Raw genomic sequence first — 24079 nt, 5'->3', positions numbered from 1 at the left:
CCCATCTCCCTTCTCGGACCGGGCCTGCCCCCTGCTGGGCACCGCGCGCCAAGGAGAGGCTGCCCAAGCCGTGCCCATTACGGTTTATTGTTTCTGGAACAGTGGCCGCACTGCTGGGGGGCGGCCTGTGCAGCTGGAGATCTCAGCACCTCGGCGAGGATGGGGAGGGAGGGACTCGGGCGGCGGGGTGGACCCTGTGGCCGGCAGGTGGCCGGGAGATGAGCGCGGCAGCGCGGTGGCCACCGGAAGCAGCAGCTGGAGGCGTTGTGGGGCCGCCCTCACCGCACCAGGTGGAAGGTGAGCCAGTACATGAGCAGGGGCTGCGCCGCCGCCACGGCCATGGTCAGGTACATGCGCAGCTGGTTCCGCGCCCCACGCACCGGGATGCCCTCGGCCGCCGCCTCAGCCAGGATCTTCAGCCGCAGCGTCCGGATCTGGGCGGGGGAGGGGTTCACTCTTGAGCCCGCACTCCTTCCAGACTCCAGTTTCCCCACCCCTCCATAGGGCAGCTGGGCTCAAGTCTCTGCTCTTGAGGAACCTTGGTTTCTCCCAAATCTCCTAACACACGTGGAGGACCTGCTCCTCCTCCCAGGCCTTGGGAGAAAATGTGAGGGTTCCAAACTCAAATGCTAGGCTAGGCCTCTTAAGTGAGTGAGGTGAGGAACTTCACTGTGAATACTCCACCTGAGGGGATGGCCAGGCTTGGCCCTTTGGCCGTCACCAGCTTGTGTTGACCCTTGACAATTTTTCAACACAAGCCAGAAATGCCTTCTTTTTCTTCTTAACTTTTTTTCCCCTCCCCTCCCCCCGCCCAGAATTTTAAATAATGACATCTAAGTCGAAGTTTATCTGAGCAGATCTGGCCCACCAGCCACTAGTTTTTGCCCTCTGCTCCTCACACTGAATCCTCCCAGTACCCTGACGTGCAATTATCATCATCCCCATTTTACAGAAGGGGAAGCAGGTTTAAAGAGAGGAAGTGATCTGCCCAGGATCGAGCGAAGCCTGGGTTCAAACCCAGGCCTGGTGGATCCCAGTGCTCTTAACCAGCACCTCCACTCCAGCTGGATGAACTCTCAGAGAAGCTACTTTGAGGATACTGAACTCTTTTCATCCTAAAGGAAATTCTGGTAGGAGGCCCATCATGCAAGGCGAGTGGAGTGAGGGTGAGAGCCCACTCTAGCAGCCTGGCTGGCGCCTCCTCTTCCTTCAGGACCCCGCTTGGACACCCCCTCTTCCAGGAAGCTCTCCGGACCCTCAGGCTAGGGCAGCCACTCCAGGGCTCCTCAATTCACCAGTGTGGGGCCTCTGGTCTAAACTCCCCACCTGACATCCCCTGCTTGGATGCCTCCAGGGACCCCCAACTCTGCCCAGGAGGCCTGTGCCCTGAGTCCCATCCTTCCCTGAGCCCCAGCTCACCATGAACACAAAGATGGACACACAGCACCAGCCCAGCACCAGGTAGTAGCCAATCTTTCCAAAGAGCAGGCCCATGAGGACCCCACCAATCATCCTGTGGGGGAAAGGGGAAGGCTGGTCTGAGGAAGAAGCCCCAGAGCTGGGGGCTGGCCGTGGGAAGGTGGAGGGGGGGTACTCACCCAACATATTTGTAGCCCAAGAAGGCCACCAGGTCGATAGTGGTGAGGTCTGTGTTGACAGTGACAAGGTAGAGGCTGAGCAGGATGGCCAGCACCTCCAGTGTCAGCCAGGCCAACGCCGAGCTCGCCTGCAGCCCCAGGAGGTCTGGGGAGAACCTGTCAGCACCCAATCTCTGTCATTCAGTTAGCTGGCTCAGACCCTCCCTAAGCATCTGCCTGGGGACAGCCTGTATGGGGGGGGGCGGGGCATGCTGAAGACCCTGCAGGGGCCAAGATGGATCTGGGCCCTGTCCTGGAAATCCCATCCCCAGTGACAGCCCAGAAAGGTCAGGGCTGGGATGGGGAAAGCACCGGGCAGGGGAGGTGTGTGACCCCGTTGGGAGGTGGGTATCAGACACTTGAGCTAAGGCTTGAAGGAGTAAGGAGCTGATTGGGGAAGAAGGACCTTAGTCTCTGCCATATCCCCAGTGCCTCAACAATAAATTGACTCTAATGACAACCGTTTTCCATGCCACAAAGGAAATGAACAGGGGTCTATGAGTGAGAGGTGGGGGCCTGACGTAGGCTGGAGGGTGGAAAGGCTTCCCTGAGGAAGTAACATCGCAGTGGAGACATCATGAGTGAATAGGTGCTCAGCAGGTGATGTAGGGGAGGAACACACTCCCCAGCAAAGGGAACTGATGTGCAAAGGCCCTGGGGAGGCAACCCAGGTCCTCTGGAGAAACAGAAGGAGGACCAGAGTGGCACAGCAGAGTGAGGGAGAGGGGCAGGCAGTGCCACGCTAAGGAGCTGGGGCTTGGTCTGGGGACAGGGGAGCTAGGGACAGCTTCTGAGCGGGGGGGGACATGGCCAGGCTCACCTCCCAGCCAAGACCTTCCTGCTGGAGTGGGGGTGCAGGGGGTATGTGTGGGCCGGGCAGCTGGTTAGGAGAGGCCAGGGGAAGGATGGATTTAGTGTCACCCAGCACAGGGTGTGGTGATGGGCTGCACACGGGTGGGAAAGAGGAAAGGGGCAAGGGTGACCCTGAGGGTGACCGTGCAGGCTCTGTCTTGGGCTAACTGGGAACATGGTGGGGCTCTTCTGAGACAGGGGAACCAAGAGACCTTCCTGACTGCCCCTCAGCTCCCCCAAACCCCACAACACTCTGCCTACTCCAGGCCACTCTTACCTATCCTGGGTCCCCAGCGCCAGGCCAGCCACCAAGACGTAGGTGATGAAAGCCATGGCTGTGAGAGGGAGACACACAGACACTAGTCAGCCCAGGGCCTCCGGGCACCTAAACCTCTGCCCGAGACAGGCCCACCCAGAGGGAGGAGGGCACCGGGCTGTGGTGGGTAGGGTGAAACCTGGAATGTAGAGGTCAGGAGCGTTGACATCAAAGCGCGGGGCCACTGGTGTGTCCTGCTGGTACTGCACCTCCCAGTCCTGTGGGGAGGGCGGAGGGGGCAGGCAGGACCAGAGCTGGGCTCCTGGCCCGCCTACAGGCCCTCTCTCGGCCTATCTTCCTGCCTCTCACGCCTGCCCCAGCCTGACCCACCCCTGTCTACAGGCTGCCACCCCGCTCAGATGCTCACCTGGTGCAGGTAGGGGAAGAAGAGCAGACCCAGCTTTTTGCCCACATACATGGTGTCCACAGCGAAGTAATACTTGAGCTTGGTGACGGGGATGAAGCGGTCGATCTGGGGAGGCAGAGCGCCAACCTGAAGCCCTGGCCCCAAGGCCCCTACCTGCCCCCACACCCACCAGCCCGGCCCACTCACGTTCTTATCCACCAGCTCCTTGCCCTGCGCGGCCAGGCTGCTCCCGTAGGCCATGGCCATGTTGGACACAGGATCACCCAGGAAGGCCGACTGGGGCGAGGCGGAGGCTGTAGGGTAGCCCAGGCCGCCAGGCGCCCGCTGGGCCCCATAGCCTCGGCTCTGGGCCGAACTCGTGTCATCAAAAAGCTGGTGGGGGTCAGCCATGCCTGGCTGGGACACAGGTACCCTCCGCTTCGAGGCTGCAGGGGGAGAAGGGTGGGGCGCCTCATTCATTTTGCAGGAGCTCTCCCTCCCACTTCTGCCGCAGTGGGGCACTGGTTTTGCTGTCAGATGGGTTGTCTAGTCAGGTTTGGGCGGCCTCTGCCTGCCTGCCATCCATCCATCCATCCAAATAACAATGATGAGGAGGAGGACGACGATGACGGCTACTATGTACTGGGGTTGACTGCACAGCATCCTGTGCTAAGCCTCTTACAAACAAGGTCTCTAGACAGACCTTCTCCCTGCACGTTCCCTCCTACTCATCCAGCTCCAGCCACACCGGCCTCAGTACTCAGTGAACACACCAGGCACATTCCCACCTCAGGGCCTCTTCACTGGCGGTTCCTCTGCCTGAACGCTCTTGCCCCAGACATCCTCAGGGCCCCCTCCTCTCCTCGAGGTCTTGGCTCCGTGGGGCCTTCCCCAGCCATCCTGTCTGCAGCTGCATCTCCCTTGGTGCCATCCCCTCATCCCTCTTCCCCACTTCATTTATATCCACAGAACTCAGCAACAGCTGACACACTAGCTGTTTATTTTATTCACTGTCTGTCTCCCCCACTCAAATTTGAGCCCCAGCCAAGGTGAGGAGCTTTGTCTTGTTTGTGACTGAAGCCCCAGCCCCTAGAACAGGGTTAGAGTAGGTGCTTGATAAAAACCTGATGTAAAAATAAAAATAAATAAATAAATAAAAATAAATTTTAAAAAAGGGCTTCCCTGGTGGTGCAGTGGTTGGGGGTCCGCCTGCCAATGCAGGGGACACGGGTTTGGGCCCTTGTCCGGGAGGATCCCACATGCCGCGGAGCGGCTAGGCCTGTGCGCCGTAACTACTGACCAGTGCTCTGGAGCCTGCGAGCCACAACTATTGAGCCCGCGAGCCTGGAGCCCGTGCTCTGCAACAAGAGAAACCACTGCTCCCCGCAACTGGAGAGGGCCTGTGTGCAGCAATGAAGACCCAACGCAGCCAAAAATAAATAAAAATAAAAATAAATTTAAAAACCTGATGAATGAATAAATGGCCATGCCCATTTTACAGATGTGGAAACCGACGCTCAGACAGGCTAAATGACTTGTGCAAAGGGCCAAAATGAGGGAGTGACAGAGCAGGATTCCAGCCCAGGTCACCCTGTTAAATATTGTAATAATTAAACCCCAGCTGAGCACTTAAACCACACACCAGGCCATGTTCTAAACACTGTGGATTAACTCATTTAATCCTCACAACAATCCATTCTGTGTTGGTGAGACTATCATCCCATTTTACAGATGGGAACCATGAGCCCCAAAGAGGCTCAGGCCCTTGCCCAGAGTCATACAGATGGTGTGAAGCAGAGCCAGGTTTCAAGTTTTCAAAAGATCCCTCCATTTCTTGCGGGGGAACAGACTGGGAAGGCGGGGACAAGATGAGGGGAGAGGAGGGGAGGGGAGGGGGGAGGAAGCTGCTGAGGTGGTCCAGGTGGGAGAACAGGATGGGCGGGCAGGGGTGGGGTGGGGAGGGGAGGGGCTGCTTCTGGCAAATTTTGGAGGTAGGAGAGGCAGGATTGTTGGAGGTGTGCTTGGCTGCGGTAGGGTAAGGAAGATGAAGGAATTCACGCTGTCTTCCCAGATTCTGGTCTGAGTGATCAAGTGGATGGGAGTGCTGTCTACTGAGATGGGGAATATGGAGAGAGCAGATTTGAACCCAGCACTCAGGCTCCAGTACCCTGACCAATAAGCCATGCCACCGCAGCAAACGTTTACTGAGCTCCTCCTCTGTGCCAGGCGCCACAGTGGGAACAGGGTGGTAGGATTACAATGGGATGCGGAAGAGGAATCACATAGTCCATGTCGTGACTTTCTCTACACCTCAGTTTTCTCCTCTGCAGGATGGTGTCAACACTCCAGGGCAAAGTGACATAAACTCCTCACCCCCTGGCCTGGCCCATAAAAAAGTGGTCAATCCCGTCACCTATTATCAATAACTAGCCCCTCGACTCTTCCTCTTCATTATTTGTAGCCTGAAAACAGACCCAGGTAGTCCTCTATCCCAGAGCAAGCAGCACTGGCCCCGGCCCACTTGTCCCCAAGCACCACTTCTCTTTTCCCTCTCCCACTTCTGGCCAAAGGGCTGGCTTCCTGAAAGCTTTAGTGTAAGCACTTCCTCCCTCTTTGTTGCCCCCTCAGCCCTTGGCATTTGGGGTTCTGCTCTCACCGGTCCCCTAACTGCCTCTGCATTACCAGGCCAAGGCCGTTATTACTCTCCTCAGATTCAAGCTCCTCGGCAGCACTGAGGCCCTTGCTCCAACTGCCAACCTCCAACTCTCTGCTCTCTTGGCTTCTGAGACACTGTACTACCTCTTTCTCTTTCCTGTCGGAGCCCCACAAACATCGACTGAGCACCTCTGTGGGTTAGGCTGTGCTGCGGGTGAGGTGGATACAGCAGTGAACCAAAAGGGAAAAACTCATGGAGCTGATGTTCTGATCGGTTCTTCTCAATCAGTGATTTCTCTCCAGCTCCCTGAATTGTGTGCCCCAATTTTCCACCACCCTTACCCTTGTCTTCTCTCTCTCAACTAGGGCAATCTCACCACACCCATGGCTTTCACAGCCACCCACCCTGTGCCCTGGGCTGTCTCTAGCCACCACTTCCTGCCAAGGCCCCAGGGCCTTTACCTCTGACATCAGTTCTCACCCATCTGGTCTCAATGTCACCCTCCCTTCTCAGACTCTGTCATCTTGCACCTGACTTAAATGTCCTCCTACCAGCTTCCCCTGTTCATTCTTAGCCCCAACAACCTCCTTTCCAGTCAGCAGCCAGAATGATCTTTTTAAATGTAAAAGAGAATATTTCATGCCCTCTGCCTAAGATCGGTGCCCACTGCGCTGAGAACAAAATCCAAATGCCTAGGAGGCCCTGCATGACCCAGCCCTGCCAACCACCCTGGTTTGCTACCTCTCCTGGGACTCACTCCACCAGTCACAAGGGCCTCCTCCTCTCGGGCCCTGACCCTGCCAAGCTCCTTGCCCCCTCAGGCTTTTGAACATACAGTGCTCTCACCTTGGAACACCTTCCCACAATTAACACCTGACAGTACAGCACTCAGGCCTCAGCTCAAAAGATTCCTTCTCAGAGAGACCTTCCTTACTCCTCAATATAAAGCACTAGCCCCACACTTTTCTTCTCATAACATCCAGTGGTTCTTTTTTCTCTTCCAAGTACTCGTCACAACTTCTGAATCTATATTCATTTGTCTACTTGCTTACTCAGCACAGGCCTCCCACGCTTTTCCCTCGCACCATAAATCCCCTTCCCCGGGCTAATTCCTCATCATTCGATGTTACCTCTTCCAGGAAGCTTCACTGACACGCCTGGGCTGGGTCATGTTTCCTAATCTGGGCTAACACAACACCTCCATCCCTGCCATAACCACTCTGATTGTGCTTCCCCCATCCCAGCCCTGACCCCTCTGCCTGCTCTTCTCTTATCACAGCTCCATGAAGACAGGAACCAGGACTGATGGGCACGGCTGTATCCCCAGCATCGCCCACCACAGGGCCAGTCAGGCATCTTACAAAGGTTGAGGGAGGAATGTAAGGCCTCCTCAACCCCTAGTCAGTTTCCGGCTTATTCCCTTTACAGTCCTAATCACTCCCGAAATTATCCTGCTGCCTAGTTTGCTTCCAAGTTTAGTGTCTGTCTTCCCACTAAACTCTGAGCTGTAAGTTGCCAAGTTGCTGGTTACTACTGGGTACCCAAATTGCAGCACAGGGCCTGGCACAAGGGAGCTGAAGTAAGATATTCTGAATGAATAAATGAGACGCACTCACACTCCCGGAGATGAAGAGGAACTTAAAGAGAGATACAAATTCACAGACACGGGAAAAGGGGATTAACAGCACAATAAACACAGGTTCAAATCTTAAATGAGGGGTAAACACGGCCCTCTGCGATCACGCAGGGCTTTGAACGCCGTCCTAAGGTGCGTGGGCAACAGCCCAAGGCCACGGAAGGGTGGGGAGAGGACAGACGGCTAACTGAAAATGAATGAAAGTCGCGTTGTTCTGCACATCACACAATATCCTGCCCAAACTTGTTTTCTTCTAAAGGAATTTCCTAAAGAAGAATCGAATCCAACACGCCCCTACCCGGACCTGGCATCCCTGCGCCGTGCACACCTCGTAGCTCCAGATCCCTGACCTCGTGACCTCCGACCTGCGGCGACCTCGCCAACCGCCGAGGCGGCCCCGCCATGCCCCGCCCTCCTAGCGCCTCGGTCGGCCACGTACGCCACTTACGCTGCCGGGGCGTCCCCGCCGCCGCCAAGCCTGCCGGGTGCATTTTTCGCTGCCGCCGCCGCCACCGCAGCCCCAGCCACGGTTCGAAATGTGCCCGCCCGGCTCCCGTAGCCACGCCTCACCGGCCACACGACAGCCAATGGGCGTCACGATCGCGCAGACGCCACGCCCCCTCACAGAGGCCCAGACAAGCTGGCGGGTAAGAGGCGAAGACTGGAGGCCGGTGACGTTAGGCGAGAGTCAGGCCTGCAGGGCAAGGAGGGCGGAGCCCGGAACAATCGAAGAAGTAGGCGGTGTCGTGCATGATGGGAAATGTAGGTGTCGAGCGAAGAGGGCGATGGGAAATGGAGTTCTCTATAGACAAACGCTCAATTTGGCTCTTGAGAACACTGGGGAGCGAGAGAAGGGTATGGAGCAGGAGAGGAGAGACCCGTTAGTGTTCCCCAGGGGCTAAGCAGAGTTGTGCGGGCTCTAGCGCTTATACAGTTTTGGCAGACTTTAGGTATTAAAGTGATTATTTAGAGGGCGAGAAGGATATCCAACAAGTTAGGTGGGAAGAACCAGGTGTCTTTCCTCAAGACGTATTGTTAAAAAACAAAATTAGGGACTTCCTTGGCGGTCCAGTGGTTAAGCCTCCGCGCTTCCACTGCAGGGGGCGTGGGTTCCATCCCTAGTTGGGGAACTAAGATCCCACATGCCAGCTTGATGCGGCTAAAACCAAAAAAAAAAAAACCCCACAAACAAAACAAACCAAAAAACCCCAAACTAAACCGAGTAAAATTTCTTAAATTAATTTTTTATTGGAGTATAGTTGCTTTACTAAACCGAGTAAATTTGAAGACCTATGGGATTTATTCAAAAATTTATGGGGGCTTCCCTGGTGGCGCGGTGTTTGGGAGTCCGCCTGCCGATGCAGGGTACACGGGTTCGTGCCCCGGTCCGGGAGGATCCCGCGTGCCGCGGAGCGGCTGAACCCGTGGGCCATGGTCGCTGAGCCTGCGCGTCCGGAGCCTGTGCTCCGCAACGGGAGAGGCCACAGCGGTGAGAGGCCCGCGTACCGCAAAAAAAAAAAAAAAAAAAAAAAAAAAAAATTATGAATCGGGCGACATCCCATCTAGTAAATAGAACGGAGCTTGAAGGAGTTGTACAAAATGGAGGGTTTTTTATAGAAGGAGGCAAGGAAGTTATTAGCAAGAGAAAAGAAAGAATTATTTCAGACCAGGTCACCTTCTTTTGGTGGGAGGGTGAGAATCTATCTTATAGAATACCTCTTCTTCCTTTGCGGGAGTAGGGGTGGGGGCGTGGGGAATGTAGAAATGGTGAGGTCCCACATGACAGATTACCTCGCTGGTGCTGACCAGGAAATTCCAGACTGGCCGATTAAGATTACCTTCCTGGGGAAGGACAAAATTGCAGTTAGGTCAGATGTTAAAATCTAGGTTTGGTATCATGGGCTTTAGCACGAGTGACGCCATTTGGGGTCTGTGGTTTTCTCTTTAACAACATCTTTAGACATTTTCCCAAAAAGTCATAAAAATGTTCCTGTGTTGCAACCTGGTTTCCCTGGTTTGCCAAAAAACATTATAATCCCCAGCAAGTGAGCACACACGGGCACACCTGCAAGTGAGGGGCCCTGAACATTAAGCTACCTTAGTCTCTCCTGTCTCTGCCCTCCATCTCCCCCTTTATCTAACCTGTCTTCCCCTCAGCCTCCCCTTTTCTGTCCCTCAGTCTCCTCCAGTTATCTCAGGCAAAGATAATGGTAGAAATGACTTCTGGGGAGTGATAGCCCTCCGGAAGGATGTCAGCAAGTGACCGTGTCACTGTGGCTTTCCCTTTCCTCTTCTGAGACACTGTCTTTTCTGGGGACCTTGAAGACTGTTCTAGTCTCTCAGTTATGACTCCTGGCTGCACAGTCCTCTAGGCTTCACCATCCAAGCCCCTGTCACTCTGCCTGTGCTTCCCTTATCACAGCCCTGACCCTCTGGGCTGTCAGTCGGTTGAAGTGCGGGGAGCCCCCCCGCGAGGGCAGGGCCCAGGGACTGTCTTGGTCACTGCGTGTCCCCAGCATCACCCAGCAAAGCGCCAGGCACAAATTGAGGGCTGAGCAAAGATTTGGTGAATAGCTAAGGATCCCCACTCTGTGAGGGCACAGGTGACACCTGGCCCTGTGGTGTCCCCTTTGTGAGTTAGACAGGGGTTCCCTCCAGGTGGACGCAGCCCCACTCCAGAACGCACGACCTGGCGCGTGGAACGAGGGCTGGATTTCAGTTTGTCCCCTTGTCCCCTCAGCAACGCGCCCCGGTGCGGCGCACAACCTTCGCAGCCTTGAGCAATGGCCCTAAGGAGTCGGGGAGCGACTCCTCGGTCCGCGAGCCGAAAACAGACTTAGAATTCTCTCTGGCGTAGGGAGCCGCGGCTCCGGGGAGGAAGCAAAGGAAGGAAGGGGGAGGAAAGGAAGAATACCCCCAACCCAAGCATCCCGCCGGTCTCCTGGGTCCGGGAGCGCTGGTCTCCTCCCTTTCGGTCTTCACACCTGGCGGTGGGGCGTGCCTCAGTTTCCTCCACCCCGCCCCTCCCCTTTTTCCTCTTCTTCCTCTTTGGGGCGCCGGTGGCCGCGCGTCAAGCACTCCCGGAACTGAAGCTGGGCGCCTGGCGGTCGGGAGGCAGGGGCCACGTCAGCGGGGCGGCCGGGAGCTTGGCGGGCCGGCCGGCTGCGCCATGCGGCGGGGAGCGCTCCTGGCGGGCGCCCTGGCGGCGTACATCGCTTACCTGGTGCTGGGCGCGCTGCTGGTGGCGCGGCTGGAGCGGCCGCACGAAGACCGCCTCCGAGCTGAGCTGCAGACTCTGCGCCAGCAGCTGCTGCAGCGCAGCCCTTGTGTGGCTGCCCCCGCCCTAGACGCCTTCGTGGAACGGATGCTGGCGGCAGGACGGCTGGGGCGCGCAGCACTCGCCAACGCCTCGGGGTCCGCCAACGCCTCGGACCCCGCCTGGGACTTCGCCTCGGCGCTCTTCTTCGCCAGCACGCTGGTCACCACCGTGGGTACGTGGTCGCCCTCCCGAACCCCCGACCCGGGACCCCCCGGAGCCCCCGCCTCCCTAAGGACCCAGGAGCCGCCACGAAATACCCTGATCCCGGCGGATCATTCTCGATCTACTCTGAGCCCAGAATCCCCTCAAAATCCCCCAACGAGGACCTGGGACCCACACTCATGGGCTTCTCCACCTTGGGGGGCCTCCATCCATGCCTTTCCTCCCAGTAGGAAATCCACCAGTTCCCTCGGGGACCAGAGCCACCCTCAGAGTACCTTCCGGCGAGCATCTGGGGCCTCATTCCTCTGCCTTAACTCCTTTGGAGACCCGGGTCTGTCCAGTCCCCTCTGGGCCTAGAACTACCCTCAGAGACCTCCTGCGAGAACCCCGGACCCTCTGCCTGAGACCCTCGCCCCATCTGGACTGGGACCTCAGCCATGCTGAGCCAGCTCTCTCTGGCTCAGACCGCCATCCCCTCCAACACTGTCTCCTGGTTCTCCAGATACGTCCTTCTGGGTTGCCCCTTAGGAAGCCTTACCCCAATCTCCTCCCGACCCTGGTGCCCCAGTGAGGACCCTGAGTCTCCAGACCCTCTCCAGGTGCTATCCCTAAAGACCTTACTGCCAGTAGACATCCCTCAGCCAGAACCTGGGGCCCCTATCCCAGACTTCTAGCCCTCTGGACCTAGACCACTCCCCAGCAAGGGGCCCTGCCCTCCTCCTGACCAAGGACCACCCCCACCCTCATACTCCTCTGCAGGTGGCCCTGACTCCAGACACAGGGCCCCTCTTCACGTATCCCACTCCGTCTTAACATCTTTGTATTGAGGAGCCCTCAGTGCAGGGCTTTCCTCCCAATAGGGACACCCTGTTCCCTCTGAACGTGGGACTTCCAATTCAGCAGCCCCAGCTGTGGAAGTGCGTGAGAAAACTAGAGCACCTTCAGGAAGGGCCGCTGACTTTCCAACCAGAAGCTCCCTAGCCAGAACTCCCACCCCTCCAGTCCCAAAACGGCACCAGCAAAAACCCCTACTGTTTTCCAAGCCAGGGACTCCCCATGGGGACCCCTTGGTTTATTTATGTTGGCCCCCGCATGGATCTTTGTTCCCTGAACACAAACCCATGCCCCCTGCAGTGGAAGTGCGGAGTCCTAACCAGTGGACCACCAGGAAATTCTTTGCAGACCTCTTTGAACCCGAGAACCCCTAGCTGAGACTCTCACCACTCTCTGGACCCTGACACCCCTCGTAAGAACCCCAGAACCACCTGAGACCCCAGCGCCCTCCACACACGCTGTCCCTGAGAGCAGAATCGCCCCCCTCCCCAGGATGCCAGTGCAGGGAGCCGGCTCTCTGCACCTGCTACCCCTCCCCCGAGACCCCCTGCCCAACCTGAATTTCCCAAGAAAGGGAACCTCCTGGGGACCTGGGACCCCTTCAGTCTCCTCCAGACCCACAGCTGGGACCTTTCTCTCCACCCCAACCCTGCTGTAGTCTGCTCTGGACCTGAAGTTCTCCCTCCATCAAGGACACTCCAGGCTCTCTGTACCCCAGACCCCCCACCACCACTGTCCACTCAAGACCATTCCCACTTTCCACCCTTGACACTCTCAGCCAGAACCTGAGACACACACACCCCTCCCATCCTCCCCGTAGCACTGTCTACCCCCATCATGTCCCCTCAGGCATCCTTGGGCTCAGAAGCCCCTTCTGCCTGAGGATTCCCCTTCCAATCCAGAAAACACCCACACTGGTGCCTGTCCCCCTTCTTCCTCTGGACCCAGGACCCCAGCCCCAAACCAGGATTCTTTTCAAACCAGGACACTGGCCTCTGATTTCAGATTACTGACTGGACCCCACAGATCCCCTTCTCTGGACCCCTACAGCCTCAGGTGGGACTGACGCCCCCTCCCAGCCCTACCCGGGAAATCTCTCACCTCAGGGCCCCTCAGACCTGGAAAATCCCTTTGTTGTCAGGCTCTGCTGGTCCTCCCACAGCCCCTCCCCAGCCCCCAAACTTCCTCTTTGCCTCTTTGCTAGGATTTGGATAGGGGAGGTGGCTGGGGCCTGGCTGGCCCAGACTCCTAACTCCCTTCACTGCCGGCAATAGCAGGCAGCCTTTGCCTTTTGTGCCCTGTCATCATTGTGTGGATCAGCAAACCAAGGCCCGGGGCAGCAGGGCTGGGTGCTTCTCACAGACTTTCCAGCTGCTGGCTGGGCCTGCACGACCTGCTCCCCGGCTTCACTCTCCCTCTGTCTCCTCCCAGATCCTGGCTTCGGAGAAGTTGTCCCAGACAAGACAGATGAAGAAGCCAAACTCAAGGCAGGCACTGTCTGGGGGATCTCTGATTCTCAGTGTCCTCCCTCATCTGTAAAATGGGGATAATAACACTCCCTGCTTCACGGTAATAGCAATACCTGGTAGAGGACTTAACCACATATGGACTTTGACTCACTCAGTACAATAAGCCTTGTGAGGCAGGTACCATTAGCGGTTCTATTTTTCAGCAATAGAAACTGAGGCCCAGAGAGGTTGGACAACTTGCCCAAGGCCACACAGGTAGGAAGTATAGCGTGCGGTTTTGAACTGAGGCTGTCAGGCCTCAGAGTCCCATGCTGTTAACCAACACACCACACTACCTTTTAGGCTTGCATGAATGAAGGAGGGTGATGTATGTATATTAAAAAAAAATTATTCTGACATTCGTTAAAAATGGTAGGTTATGGCAACAGGGGAGAGAGACTGAACTCAATTCCGAATATAGCAAAGACAGCTGGAGAGATTTAGAGCTGAGAGCAGAGTGAAGGGGTCAGTGGATGGAAAATTACCAAGAGGAGCATGGAAGGTAGGGGGATTCTTGCTAAATACTGGCCAAGGGCTTCGATATCAGTGGTGGATGGTGAGGAATCTGATCAGATATCAAGAGTGGGGGGATTCTCCCTAAACCAACTGAGGATTCCTGCTAAAACTGGGCTTAGTCAAGAAGAGGGCTCAGGACTTCCCTGGCGGTCCAGTGGTTTAGACTCTGCACTTCCAATGCAGGGACGCAGGTTCGATCCCTGGTCAGGGAACTAAGATCCCACATGCCGCGCGGCACAGCCAAAAAAAGGGAAAAAAAGGAAGAGGGCTCAGAGGAGCTGACTAAAATTTGGTCAAGGTGGGAGTCTGTGTCCGTGTGAAGTGCCGGTAATAATAACTGAGACTGACAGAGCCTCGGTTATTATTATTGTTGCTGGTGAAGCCGGGAGCCCTGAATGTATCTGGAGAAATGGAAGACCGTATGTCATTCATAGAGACCTCTCCCACAGCGTCCCTGGTCTTGTCATAGGGCCTAGTCTTCTGAGGAAGACCTGGGGCCTGGAGCTGGTCCAGGCAGCCTTGCTGTGATTGAGGCCAGGGCTGGAGGAGTCGACTCACCTGCAACTGGGAATGGGGGGAGGGAGCGAGCATTACAGTCATGCTAACTCTTTCTATGCCCGTGCTAGGTGCTACACCCTGTCCCAACCTGCATTTGAGGAAGGCATTGTTTATGAGGCCATTTTGCAGTACTCTGAGGAAACTGAGGCTCAGAGAGGAGAAGTCACTTGGCCAAGGTGATGCAGGGACCAAATAACAAAGCACCGATTTGGACTTGGCTCTCTTGGAGGTAGCAAGTTGAGGCTCACAACCCCCATTCTATTCTAACTCTACGATTTTTCTGTTTATGAGGATTTCGTGTCATCTGCAAACGTGTCATTTCAGCTAGGCTGCTGGAGTTTCTCTATCAAAAGCCTTGTATTAATGAAGCTTGGAGCCATAAGTGATAAACCTCAAATAACAGCTGCTTAAATAAGATGGAAGTTTATTTCTTGCTCACATTCAAGGGAGTCAGTCCAAGACCAGGATGGTGCTGCATGGTCAGAGACCTTCGTGTTCCTTCATAACTCCTGGGCACGGTTTCCATTCCCAAGCCCATCTTATGGTCCCAGATGGCTGCTCACCTCCAGCCTTCATATCTGTGTTCCAGGCAGCAGGAGGAGGGAGGAACGAAGGAAGATACACATCTCCCTTTCTCTAAGGACACTTCCTGGAAGTTGCCTGCTTCTTTCATATATACCTCATTGGCCATAAATTATTCCAGAGCCACACCTAGCTGCGCTGGAGGAGGGAATGTCTTTATTCCAGGTGGCCACCTGTCCAGCAAGAACTAGAGGATCCTTTATTTTTCCCTAGTTTTTTTTTTTTTTTTTTTGCGACAAAATACACATAACATAAAATTTTCTATCTTAACCATTTTTAAGTGTACAGTTCAGTGGTATTAGGTGCATTCATATTGTTGTGCAACTATCACCACCATCCATCTCCAGAACTCTTCTTATCACACAAAACTGAATCTATACCCTTATGTACTAACTCCCCATTTGCCCCTCTCCTCAGCTACTGGCAGCCATCGTTCTACCTTCTTTTTCTTTTTTCTTTTTTGTCTGTGTTGGGTCTTTGTTGCTGCACGCGGGTTTTCTCTAGTTGTGGCAAGCGGGGGCTACTCTTTGTTGTGGTGCGTGGGCTTCTCATTGCTGTGGCTTCTCTTGTTGCAGAGCATGGGCTCTAGGCGCGCGGGCTTCAGTAGCTGTGGCACGCGGGCTCAGTAGTTGTGGCTCGCGGGCTCTGGAGCACAGGTTCAGTAGTTGTGACACACGGGCTTAGTTGCTCCGCGGCACGTGGGATCTTCCCAGACCAGGGCTCGAACCCGTGTCCCCTGCATTGGCAGGCGGATTCCTAACCACTGCGCCACCAGGGAAGTCCCCGTTCTACTTTCTGCCTCTATGATTTTGACTACACTAGGTACCACATATAAATGGAATCACAGAGGATTTGTCTTTTTGTGACTGACTTATTTCTCTTAGCATAATATCCTTAAGCTTCATCCATGTTGCAGCATGTGTCAGAATTTCCTTCCTTTAAAAGGCTGAATAATATTCCATTGTTTGTATTTACATTTCGTTGATCCGTTCATCCATCTGTGGACACTAGGGTTGTTTCCACCTTTTGGCTATTGTGAAGAATGCTGCTATGAACATGGGTGCACAGGTATCTCTTCAAGCCTCTGCTTTCAATTCCTTTGAGTATATAAAAGCCAGGGGATCCTTTTGTATGGAAGAAGGGCTCAGGGGAAAGCCTGCTCGTAACGTGCAATTCTTCCACACTTTCTTACGGGTCACAGGGCTGGATCTGCAGTCTTTTGGGCAAGACATTTTACTGTCAGCATAAACCAGGCCCCTTACCACTCCAGTCATATCTCTGACCCTTTGGTTTGCTTTATTTGGGAAATCAAAAGAGATTTTCAATTACACACTGCCAAAGTGATCCAGTTTCACCCACACCTGAATTCCCCTTTATCGTGTTTCTGTTTGCAGAACTCACACCCACCCTGGCCTTTCTGTGTTCCCACGGTCTCCGGGAGCACAGTGGGGCTTGTCACACCCACTTTAGGGTAGAGGAAACTGAGGCTTTGAGCCAGGGTAAAGCCTGCACCCTTTATTCATTATTTTGACTATCGATCAAGTGCCCACTCTATGCCAGATACCAGGGCTACAGTAGTGAACAAAACAGACAGAAGCCCCTGCCCTCCTGGAGCTGGTACCCTGTGGGGAGCCAGACAGTAACCACATAAATAAACCATACAGTATGCTAGAAGGCGTTCAGTGCTATGAAAACAAACTAAAAAGAAGAGTTGGGTAGGAGGGTGTAACAATTTAAAGTGGTGAGGGTGTCACTGAGAAGGTGACATTTGAGCACACCTGAAGGAGGGGAGTAAGGGAGCCATGTGGATACCTGGGGGAAGAGTGTTCCACCAGGAAAGAACAGCCAGTGCAAAGGCCCTGAGGTGGGAGCGTGCTGCCCTGGGTTGTGTGGTGCCCCGTGGGTCACCATAAGGACTTTATCCTTTTACCTGAATCAGATGGAGCCATGGGGGGATTCTGAGCAGGGCGGCGACATGACCTGACTCACGTGTTCACAGGGTCCCTCTGGCTGCATAAGGGGGGAAGGGAGACCAGGCAGGAGGCTGCTGGGTAGACAGGACCAGGATGGAGCCGTGGGGTGGAGTGGGGCGAGTCGGTGGGTTTTGGATCTGTCTGAAGGTTGAGACAACAGACAGAAACTGGGTGTGAGTGACAAGGGAGTCGAGGATGACACCAGGCTCTTGGCCTGAACAGCAGGAAGGGTGGAGGTGCCGTCGCTGGAGATGAGAGATTCTAGGAGAGGTGGGTTCGAGAGTGAAATTAGTCCTTGGCTTAGAGTGGCCACAGACCCCGGAGTGGATGCCGAGTGGGCAGAAGGATTTCCCCCTCACTCCCACAGGGTACGGGTACACGACGCCGCTGACCGACGGGGGCAAGGCCTTCTCCATCGCCTTTGCGCTCCTGGGCGTGCCGGCCACCATGCTGCTGCTGACCGCCTCGGCCCAGCGCCTGTCCCTGCTGCTCTCCCACGCGCCCCTGTCCTGGCTGAGCCGGCGCTGGGGCTGCCACCCCCCGCAGGCGGCCCGCTGGCACCTGGCGGTCCTGCTGGGGGTCGTGGTGACCATCTGCTTCCTGGTGCCGGCCACCGTCTTTGCCCACCTTGAGGAGGCCTGGAGCTTCCTGGACGCCTTCTACTTCTGCTTCATCTCTCTGTCCACCATTGGCCTGGGTGACTATGTACCTGGAGAGGCCCCCGGCCAGCCTTACCGGGCCCTCTACAAGGTGCTGGTCACAGGTGAGTGGGGTGGCTGGCCGGGGACCGAGGGCCGGGTCTGAGGGGGACCTGGCCCCAACCCAGGGGGGAGTTGAAAGTCACTGCCCAATCTTTGGGGGTCCTGTAGCCCCACGGCCATGACCTGGAGGTCTGAGTCCACCCATCGCCCCTCTGCCGTCTCTGCAGTCTACCTCTTCCTGGGCCTGGTCGCCATGGTGCTCGTGCTGCAGACTTTCCGCCGCGTGTCTGACCTTCATGGCCTCACAGAGCTCATCCTGCTGCCCAATCCATGCCCTACCAGCTTCAACGAGGATGGGGACGATCGGGTGGACATTCTGGGCCGCCAGCCAGAGCCACACCAGCAATTCGCCGCCGACTTGCACCCTGACTACGCCTCCATCCCCAGGTAGCTGGGGCAGGCGCCGCGAGGCTGCGGACCTGGCCTGCGGCTGAGGGGCCCAAGGGACTGGACTGACAGACTAGCACGTCCACAAGCACATGCAAGTGTTCCTGAGGCCCTGCCTCCGCTATCCGTCTGTCCTTTGTCTTACCTGCCTGAGCACCACCCGGATCCAGGAACCAGCATTGCCTAAGTTTCCCCTGCCCCTCCTCTCACCTCCCTGCACACTCTGTGCTTCCCTGGCTTTCTTACCGTCTCTGTCTTTCCCTCTCACCATCTCTTTGTTTCTCATTCTTTTACGCCATCTGCCACTCACCACCTGCTGATTCTCCCAGGCTCTGGACTCACACCTCATTTCAGGAGCTAGATCAGTCACTCCACTTTGGCCAAGTGGCTGGCCCTCTCAGAGCCTTGATCTCCTCATCTGTCAAGTGGAAAGAGTATATTCACTCACTCAAAACTCCCTCCTCTGTGCCAACCCATGCTGGGCAGTGCTAGGGACATAGTAGTGTTCCAGATGGTCTGCCCCCTGCTCTCATGGGGCTTGCCATCCTGTAAGGTAGACAGACCTGTCCTCACACAGTGACAGTCCATAACAGGCAGGACTTCAGTGGGGGGGTGAGGGTGGCGGTGGGCAGAGTGGTCAGGGCTAGGGTGGAGGGAGCACAGGGAATGTACCCAATCCAGCCTGGAAGGTCAGGGAGGGCTTCCTGGAGGAAGGCGCAACTGAACTCAGACCTGAAATCTGAGGAGTAGTCCGGGGAAGAAGGTGTACCTGACTCATTTTCCTCAAGTGTATCCAGGGAGCAAGACACATTCGGAGACTCCTGGGGTAGGCTTGTGTGATAGAATCTTCTTCAGCAGCCTGGCAGGCAGGAAGCTAAGGCACTGCTCTTTGTAAGACACCATTGTAACAGCTGTTCCCGTTTACCAAGGACTAATTACATTAGGTGCACTGGGCTCTGAAGCCAGCCTGCTTGGGCCCAAATCCCAACTCAGTCCTGTCTGTGTCCTTGGGTGGTCACTTTGCCTCTGTGATTCTTGGTTTCCTCATCAGGAAAATGGCAATAACGAAAGATGATTTCACAGAGCCTGCCATGTTATTCTGTGATGCTTTCTTTGGCCAGGCCCTGTTCTGGGTACTTTACATATGAGGCAGATAATGATAATATTGTCAGTGGACATGGGCATATCGTAAGCATCCTTAAAGGACCATCTTGGGAACTTGGCTTCTTTCTTGAGGGCACTAGAGAGCCATGGAAGGGTTTTGAGCAGGAGAGGGCCATGGTTAGGTTTGGGTTTTAGCTGCTGTGTGCAGGGGGACACTGAGGCTGGGTGCCCAGGGGAGGCTGGGGCAGGAACAAAGCAGGAGACAGTGGGACTGGGTAGGGCCAAGGGAAGAGGAGGAGGGGGCGAGTCGAGGGATGCTCAGAAGGCCAAGTGGACAGGCCATAAGCCTTACAGACTTGGGAGGGATAAGGCCAGAGAAAGGTCCAAGGTTGGTCAGCTGCCCCTGAGGTGGGAGCCTGGGAGAAAGAACAGATTTGAAGGGAGATGCTGAGGCTTGTTTGGAACATGGTGGCTGTGAAGGGCTAATGGGACACACAGGGGAAGGCATCAGGAGGTTACAGGACCCTCAGGGCAAGGGCTCAGTGGGTGGTTGAAGCTGGAGACAGACAAGGAAACCAAGGCCATGAAGGTGGGTTTGACAGCTCTGGGTGGGAATGAAGAGAGAAGACCAGCCTTGAGAAATCAGCCTTAGGATGTTTATATATTTATATCAGTAAGAAAAGATTTGGGTTGCAAGTAACCAAATCCTGACTGGCACTGGCTGAAACGATGAGATGGTTGTATATTGTACATCACCAGGGTTGGGGACAGCTCCAGGCATGATACAATCCACAGCTCCAAGAAAGTCTTGTGGTCCCAGGTTCCCTCTTTCTCTGCTCTGTTACCCTCAGCTGAAGGCTTGGCTCCCACATGGGCTCTCCTCGTGGCCCCAGAGTGGCTGCCACAGATCCAGGCATCACAATCAGACGTGTTAATTTTTATTACAGGAAGTTGGCGGGGTGTGGTGGTGGGGGCATCTCTTCCCATGGTACCTTTTTGGAAACAAGGAAACCTTTTCCCAGTGTCTCCCAGCAGCCTTCCTCTTCCATCTCATTGGCCAAAATTGGCTCACATGCACATCCTGACCCAATCATTGGCCAGAGTGATGGCATCACCATGATTAGCTTGGATGCCTCAGGATTCCCCCTGCCACCCAGGTCTGAGGCTGGGGCTGAGGTTTTAGTTTGCAGGCTGGTGAATACTTGAACAAAACTGGGCTTCTATTAGAAAGGCAGAAAGTTGGGAGAATGGGCAGACATCAATAAACTAATCAGCCAAGGCAGTGATGTACAATTATGCAGGTTGAGACCTACATAAGGGATGCCTGGCTGGTAGGGTGGAAACAAATAGGGGCTGAAGTTCATGGCTGAATATGCCCAAAGGGGACTTCTTTTTCTAATTAACATAACAGCCCCATATGGTGAGCAGTGACCCTTCAACCAATGCCCTCCTACCCGAGAGAAGAGCTTACAAAGGAGACAGCAAAGGAGTTCTAGAGAGGAGTAGGAAAACCAGGAGGGTGGGGAGTATTGTAAGAGATGAGAGAATTTTAAGGAGGGAGGAGGCAACATTGTCAAATGATGCTAAGAAGTCACACAAAACTGTTTTAATAACAGTGATAGAAAACACTTATATAGGATTTGCTATGTGCCAGACATTGTTCCAAGCCCCTGATACACAAGAATTTATTTAACCCTCTCAGCAACTCTGTGAGTCAGGTACATTCTCCATATTGCAGATGAGGAAAGGAGGCCCAGAGAGGTTAAATAACTTATCCAAGGTCACACAGGAAATACAAAACTGAGACTTGGACAAGGTTTTGGTTGGTCACCTTGTCCCACGGAGGCTCAGAAACACCCACTGTCTAGCTCTTTCTCAGTCTCCCAGCCTTCCTGGCTCCTCAGCATGGTCGTTGACCCTGCTGCTGAAGTCACTAGCTGGGTGGAAGGCAGGTGCTTGGGGGAGATGCCTGTGTGATCTGGTTTCTGCTCCTCACCACTTCTCCTTCCAAATTCCCCCGGAAAAAGAAATCAGGCCCTGCTCAGTTCAAGATACTAAAAAAAAAAAAAAAAAAAAAAAAAGCACATGCTTAAAAATGGAAAAAGTAGAAAAGACTGTACAGTGAAAAGTAAGTCTTCCTCCTGTACTTGGGCTGTGTTGACAGATTTCTCAGGTCTCCTAGGCATGTACCAGCAATATACATGTGTGTGTATATGTGTGTTATTAATTTTTTTCTTTCACTCTACATAGTGGTACCTAGTACAGTGAGGTGGTTACAATCACAGACTCTGGAGGCAAAGTCCCTGGGTATAAATCTGAACTCTGTCACTTCTAGGCTCTGTGGTTTTGGGCAAGTGATTTCACCTTCCTGTGCCTGAGTTTGCCAATCTGTGAAATGGTATGATAACAGCACCTACCTCATGGACTTGTTGGAGAATGAGGCAATTTAATAAAGCTCTTAGAACAATGTCTGGTGCTCAGTAAAATGTCAGCTAATGGTTATTCTCATTTCTGCACCTTTTTCATATTATATGTTTCATATATACATGTATGCTTTTCTAATATTCTCTTTTCTGCACCTTGCTTTTTTCACCAACCCAGTGTCACTCGGAGGTCATTCAAGAGGCACACAAGTAGGTCTCCTATCCTTTTTTACGTCTGTGGTGCCTCCTCTAGGACCCACATCCAATAAATTATTTCCACGTTTCATTAACGGACATGTGGGTGGCTGCCAGTCTTTTGCTGTCGTAAGTGATGCTGTAGGGTGTACCCTGTGCATCAAGGTAACAGAGGCCCTCCCCTTGGTGGGGCTATATTCCTGAGTGTGGGGGGGTGCCATGAGGACACCCCAGTCTCTCTGCCTCTGTGAGTCTAGAAGGGCTCAGGTACACAGCTGCAGGATTTCTTCCCTCAGATGAAGTCACCCTCCATGGTCTGTGGGGATGGGCTGGGGGGTGGGGAGCACAGACCCCTGTCAGCTCTTCATTTACGTAGAACACCTATAATGTGCTGTGTTGCACAGAGTTGGGAACAAGTGACAGAGAAAGCCCTAGGCCCTACCCTCACGGAGCCTGTGATGCAGTGGGAAACAAAGACCCATTCCCAGATAGACATGGCCTAGCATGGTCAGGGGAAGGATGGGGGCTGCTCGCATATCATAGACAAGACCTGAAAGGAGCAAAGTGGTCAGCCGGTGACAAAGTAGGGAATTGCATTCCAGAGGGTGTTACAGCAAATGCACACTCTGGAGGAGAGCGAGCATGCTTGATCAAGGATATTCAAGTCGCTCCGTGTGACTAGGCTTTGGACTACAGAGGGAGAAAAGGTGCCTGGGCTAGGAAGGACTACAGGGATGAGATTATGCAGGGCTCTGGAAAACAATTGAGTTTGGATGTTTCCCTGGGGTCCTGGGGAGTCATGGAAGGTTCCCAGGGTGTTGTCCCCAGACCATTAGTATCAGCATCACCTGGAATCTTGCTGGAAATACAAATTCTCCAGCCCCATCTCAAAACTTACTGAATCAAAACCCCTGGGGGTGGAGCCCAACAACCTGTTTTAACAAGCTCTTTTGGTGAGTCTAATGCATGCTAAGGTTTGAAAACCACTGGGGTTTAGAGTAAAGTCAGCTTTGCAGTTCATCAAAAAATCATGGTCTGGGGAATTCCCTGGCGGTCCAGTGGTTAGGACTCCACACTTTCATTGCAGAGGGCCCAGGTTCAATCCCTGGTCGGGGAACTAGGATCCCCGGGAAAAAAAAAAAAGTCATGGTCTGAGTCCTTAACTGTTAGGCATCAGAATAACAATGAAAACTGTTAACTTATTGAATATTTACTTGTGCCAGGCATTCTTCACGTGCTATCTTATTGGCTTCCCGAAACAGCTCTATGAGATGGCTGCCTTTGTCCCTGTTCTGTAGAGAAGGGTGTTAAGCCGCAGTCAGATTAATTCCCATATGGAGACCAAATTGTTTTTCACTAGAATTGTGATATCAATGTCTGATTGGGTAGAAAGACAAGTAGGCGAGAACCACCAATAGGAACTCCTTGAAGGGCTTCCCATCGCAAACTTCGTCCCCAGCACCCTCTGCCGGCCAGGCCCCGCGCTACTGGGTGTTGAGCACCGCCCTCCCTCCGCCCCGCAAGCCGTAGGCGCTGGTTGGGGTGCGCGTTACCATGGAGACAGGCGGGCGAGGCAGGCGTGCCTCGAGAAAGGCAGAAGTCGGTTGTGGAAGTGTAGGCGGCCATTTTGAGACCGGGCAAGAGGGGCGGGACTGGAGCGGCCGAGTGACGGTTGACCGGTTCAACTTAGAGACTGGTACCACGGGGCGGGGAGAAGAGGGAGGTGCCTGGGTTCATGCCTGGGAGGGAAGGGTGGGGGGGCGGGGTTAAGAAGGGGAGGGGAGGGGGGAGGCGAGGAGGGGAAAGGCTGGGGAAAAGGAGGACAGTCCAGGGACTGGGCACAGGAGGGGCGGGGCGGAGAAAGGGCGGGGCGAGGAGTCGGGAGAGGCTAAGAGAAGAAGCGGGGCGATGAATAGGGTCGGGGCTAGAAGAGGCGGAGCGTAGAGCCAGGCTGTCCAGGGAATGGAAAGGGGTGGTGAAAAGGGAGGGGGCGAAAAGGTGTCGGGGTTCAGGGGGAAGGTGAGGATCAAGAAAGTGCTGACTGACAAGGTAGCGCCGACAAGGAACGAGGAGAAGTTGCAGGACGAGGAGAGGGTGCGGAGCGAGGGGAAGACCAGTGGCTAGGAGAGTTCCCAAGGCAAAGAAAGCGTCTCTAAAGAGAAGGGGCGGGGCCATAGGAGGGGGCGGGGCAAGGAGCTGGCTTGGGAAGAACAGCTCCCCCAGGATGAGGGGGAAGGGTGGGTCTATAAGGGGCGGGACGAGGAGCAGAAGCCGAGCGAGGAGCAAGCTCCAGGCGAGAAACAGGAGCGGGGAC

General features: G+C 54.6%; 2 protein-coding genes across 9 annotated transcripts; one reads left to right on the top strand and one right to left on the bottom strand.

Annotated features, from left to right (window-relative positions):
• Positions 1 to 66: 66 nt before the first annotated feature.
• Positions 67 to 10795, bottom strand: YIF1B (Yip1 interacting factor homolog B, membrane trafficking protein). 8 transcript variants are annotated; one of them, XM_067719719.1, is made up of 9 exons: positions 10664 to 10791; positions 9235 to 9285; positions 3359 to 3597; positions 3173 to 3277; positions 2945 to 3023; positions 2767 to 2824; positions 1599 to 1754; positions 1420 to 1513; positions 67 to 434 (listed from the first exon to the last, which is right to left on the bottom strand). In XM_067719719.1, the coding sequence occupies exons 3-9, from the start codon at positions 3560 to 3562 to the stop codon at positions 279 to 281; spliced, it is 852 nt and encodes a 283-aa protein (XP_067575820.1). In that variant the 5' UTR covers positions 3563 to 3597; positions 9235 to 9285; positions 10664 to 10791; the 3' UTR covers positions 67 to 278. The 8 variants fall into 8 exon arrangements, with proteins under 8 accessions (XP_067575820.1, XP_067575821.1, XP_067575813.1 ...); XM_067719720.1 differs by lacking the exon at positions 9235 to 9285 and having other exon boundaries at positions 10664 to 10795; XM_067719712.1 differs by lacking the exons at positions 9235 to 9285; positions 10664 to 10791 and adding an exon at positions 7772 to 8231.
• KCNK6 (potassium two pore domain channel subfamily K member 6) lies at positions 9242 to 21864 on the top strand. Its single transcript, XM_067719726.1, has 3 exons — positions 9242 to 10934; positions 17263 to 17658; positions 17824 to 21864. Exons 1-3 carry the CDS (start codon positions 10613 to 10615, stop codon positions 18045 to 18047), a joined length of 942 nt encoding a protein of 313 aa, XP_067575827.1. The 5' UTR covers positions 9242 to 10612; the 3' UTR covers positions 18048 to 21864.
• Positions 21865 to 24079: the final 2215 nt, after the last annotated feature.

The sequence above is a fragment of the Pseudorca crassidens genome, chromosome 20 (genome assembly GCF_039906515.1).
Source record: "Pseudorca crassidens isolate mPseCra1 chromosome 20, mPseCra1.hap1, whole genome shotgun sequence".
NCBI lineage: Eukaryota > Metazoa > Chordata > Mammalia > Artiodactyla > Delphinidae > Pseudorca > Pseudorca crassidens.
The sequence above is the reverse complement of the archived record's forward strand: the minus strand, read 5'-3'. Positions and strand labels throughout refer to the sequence as shown.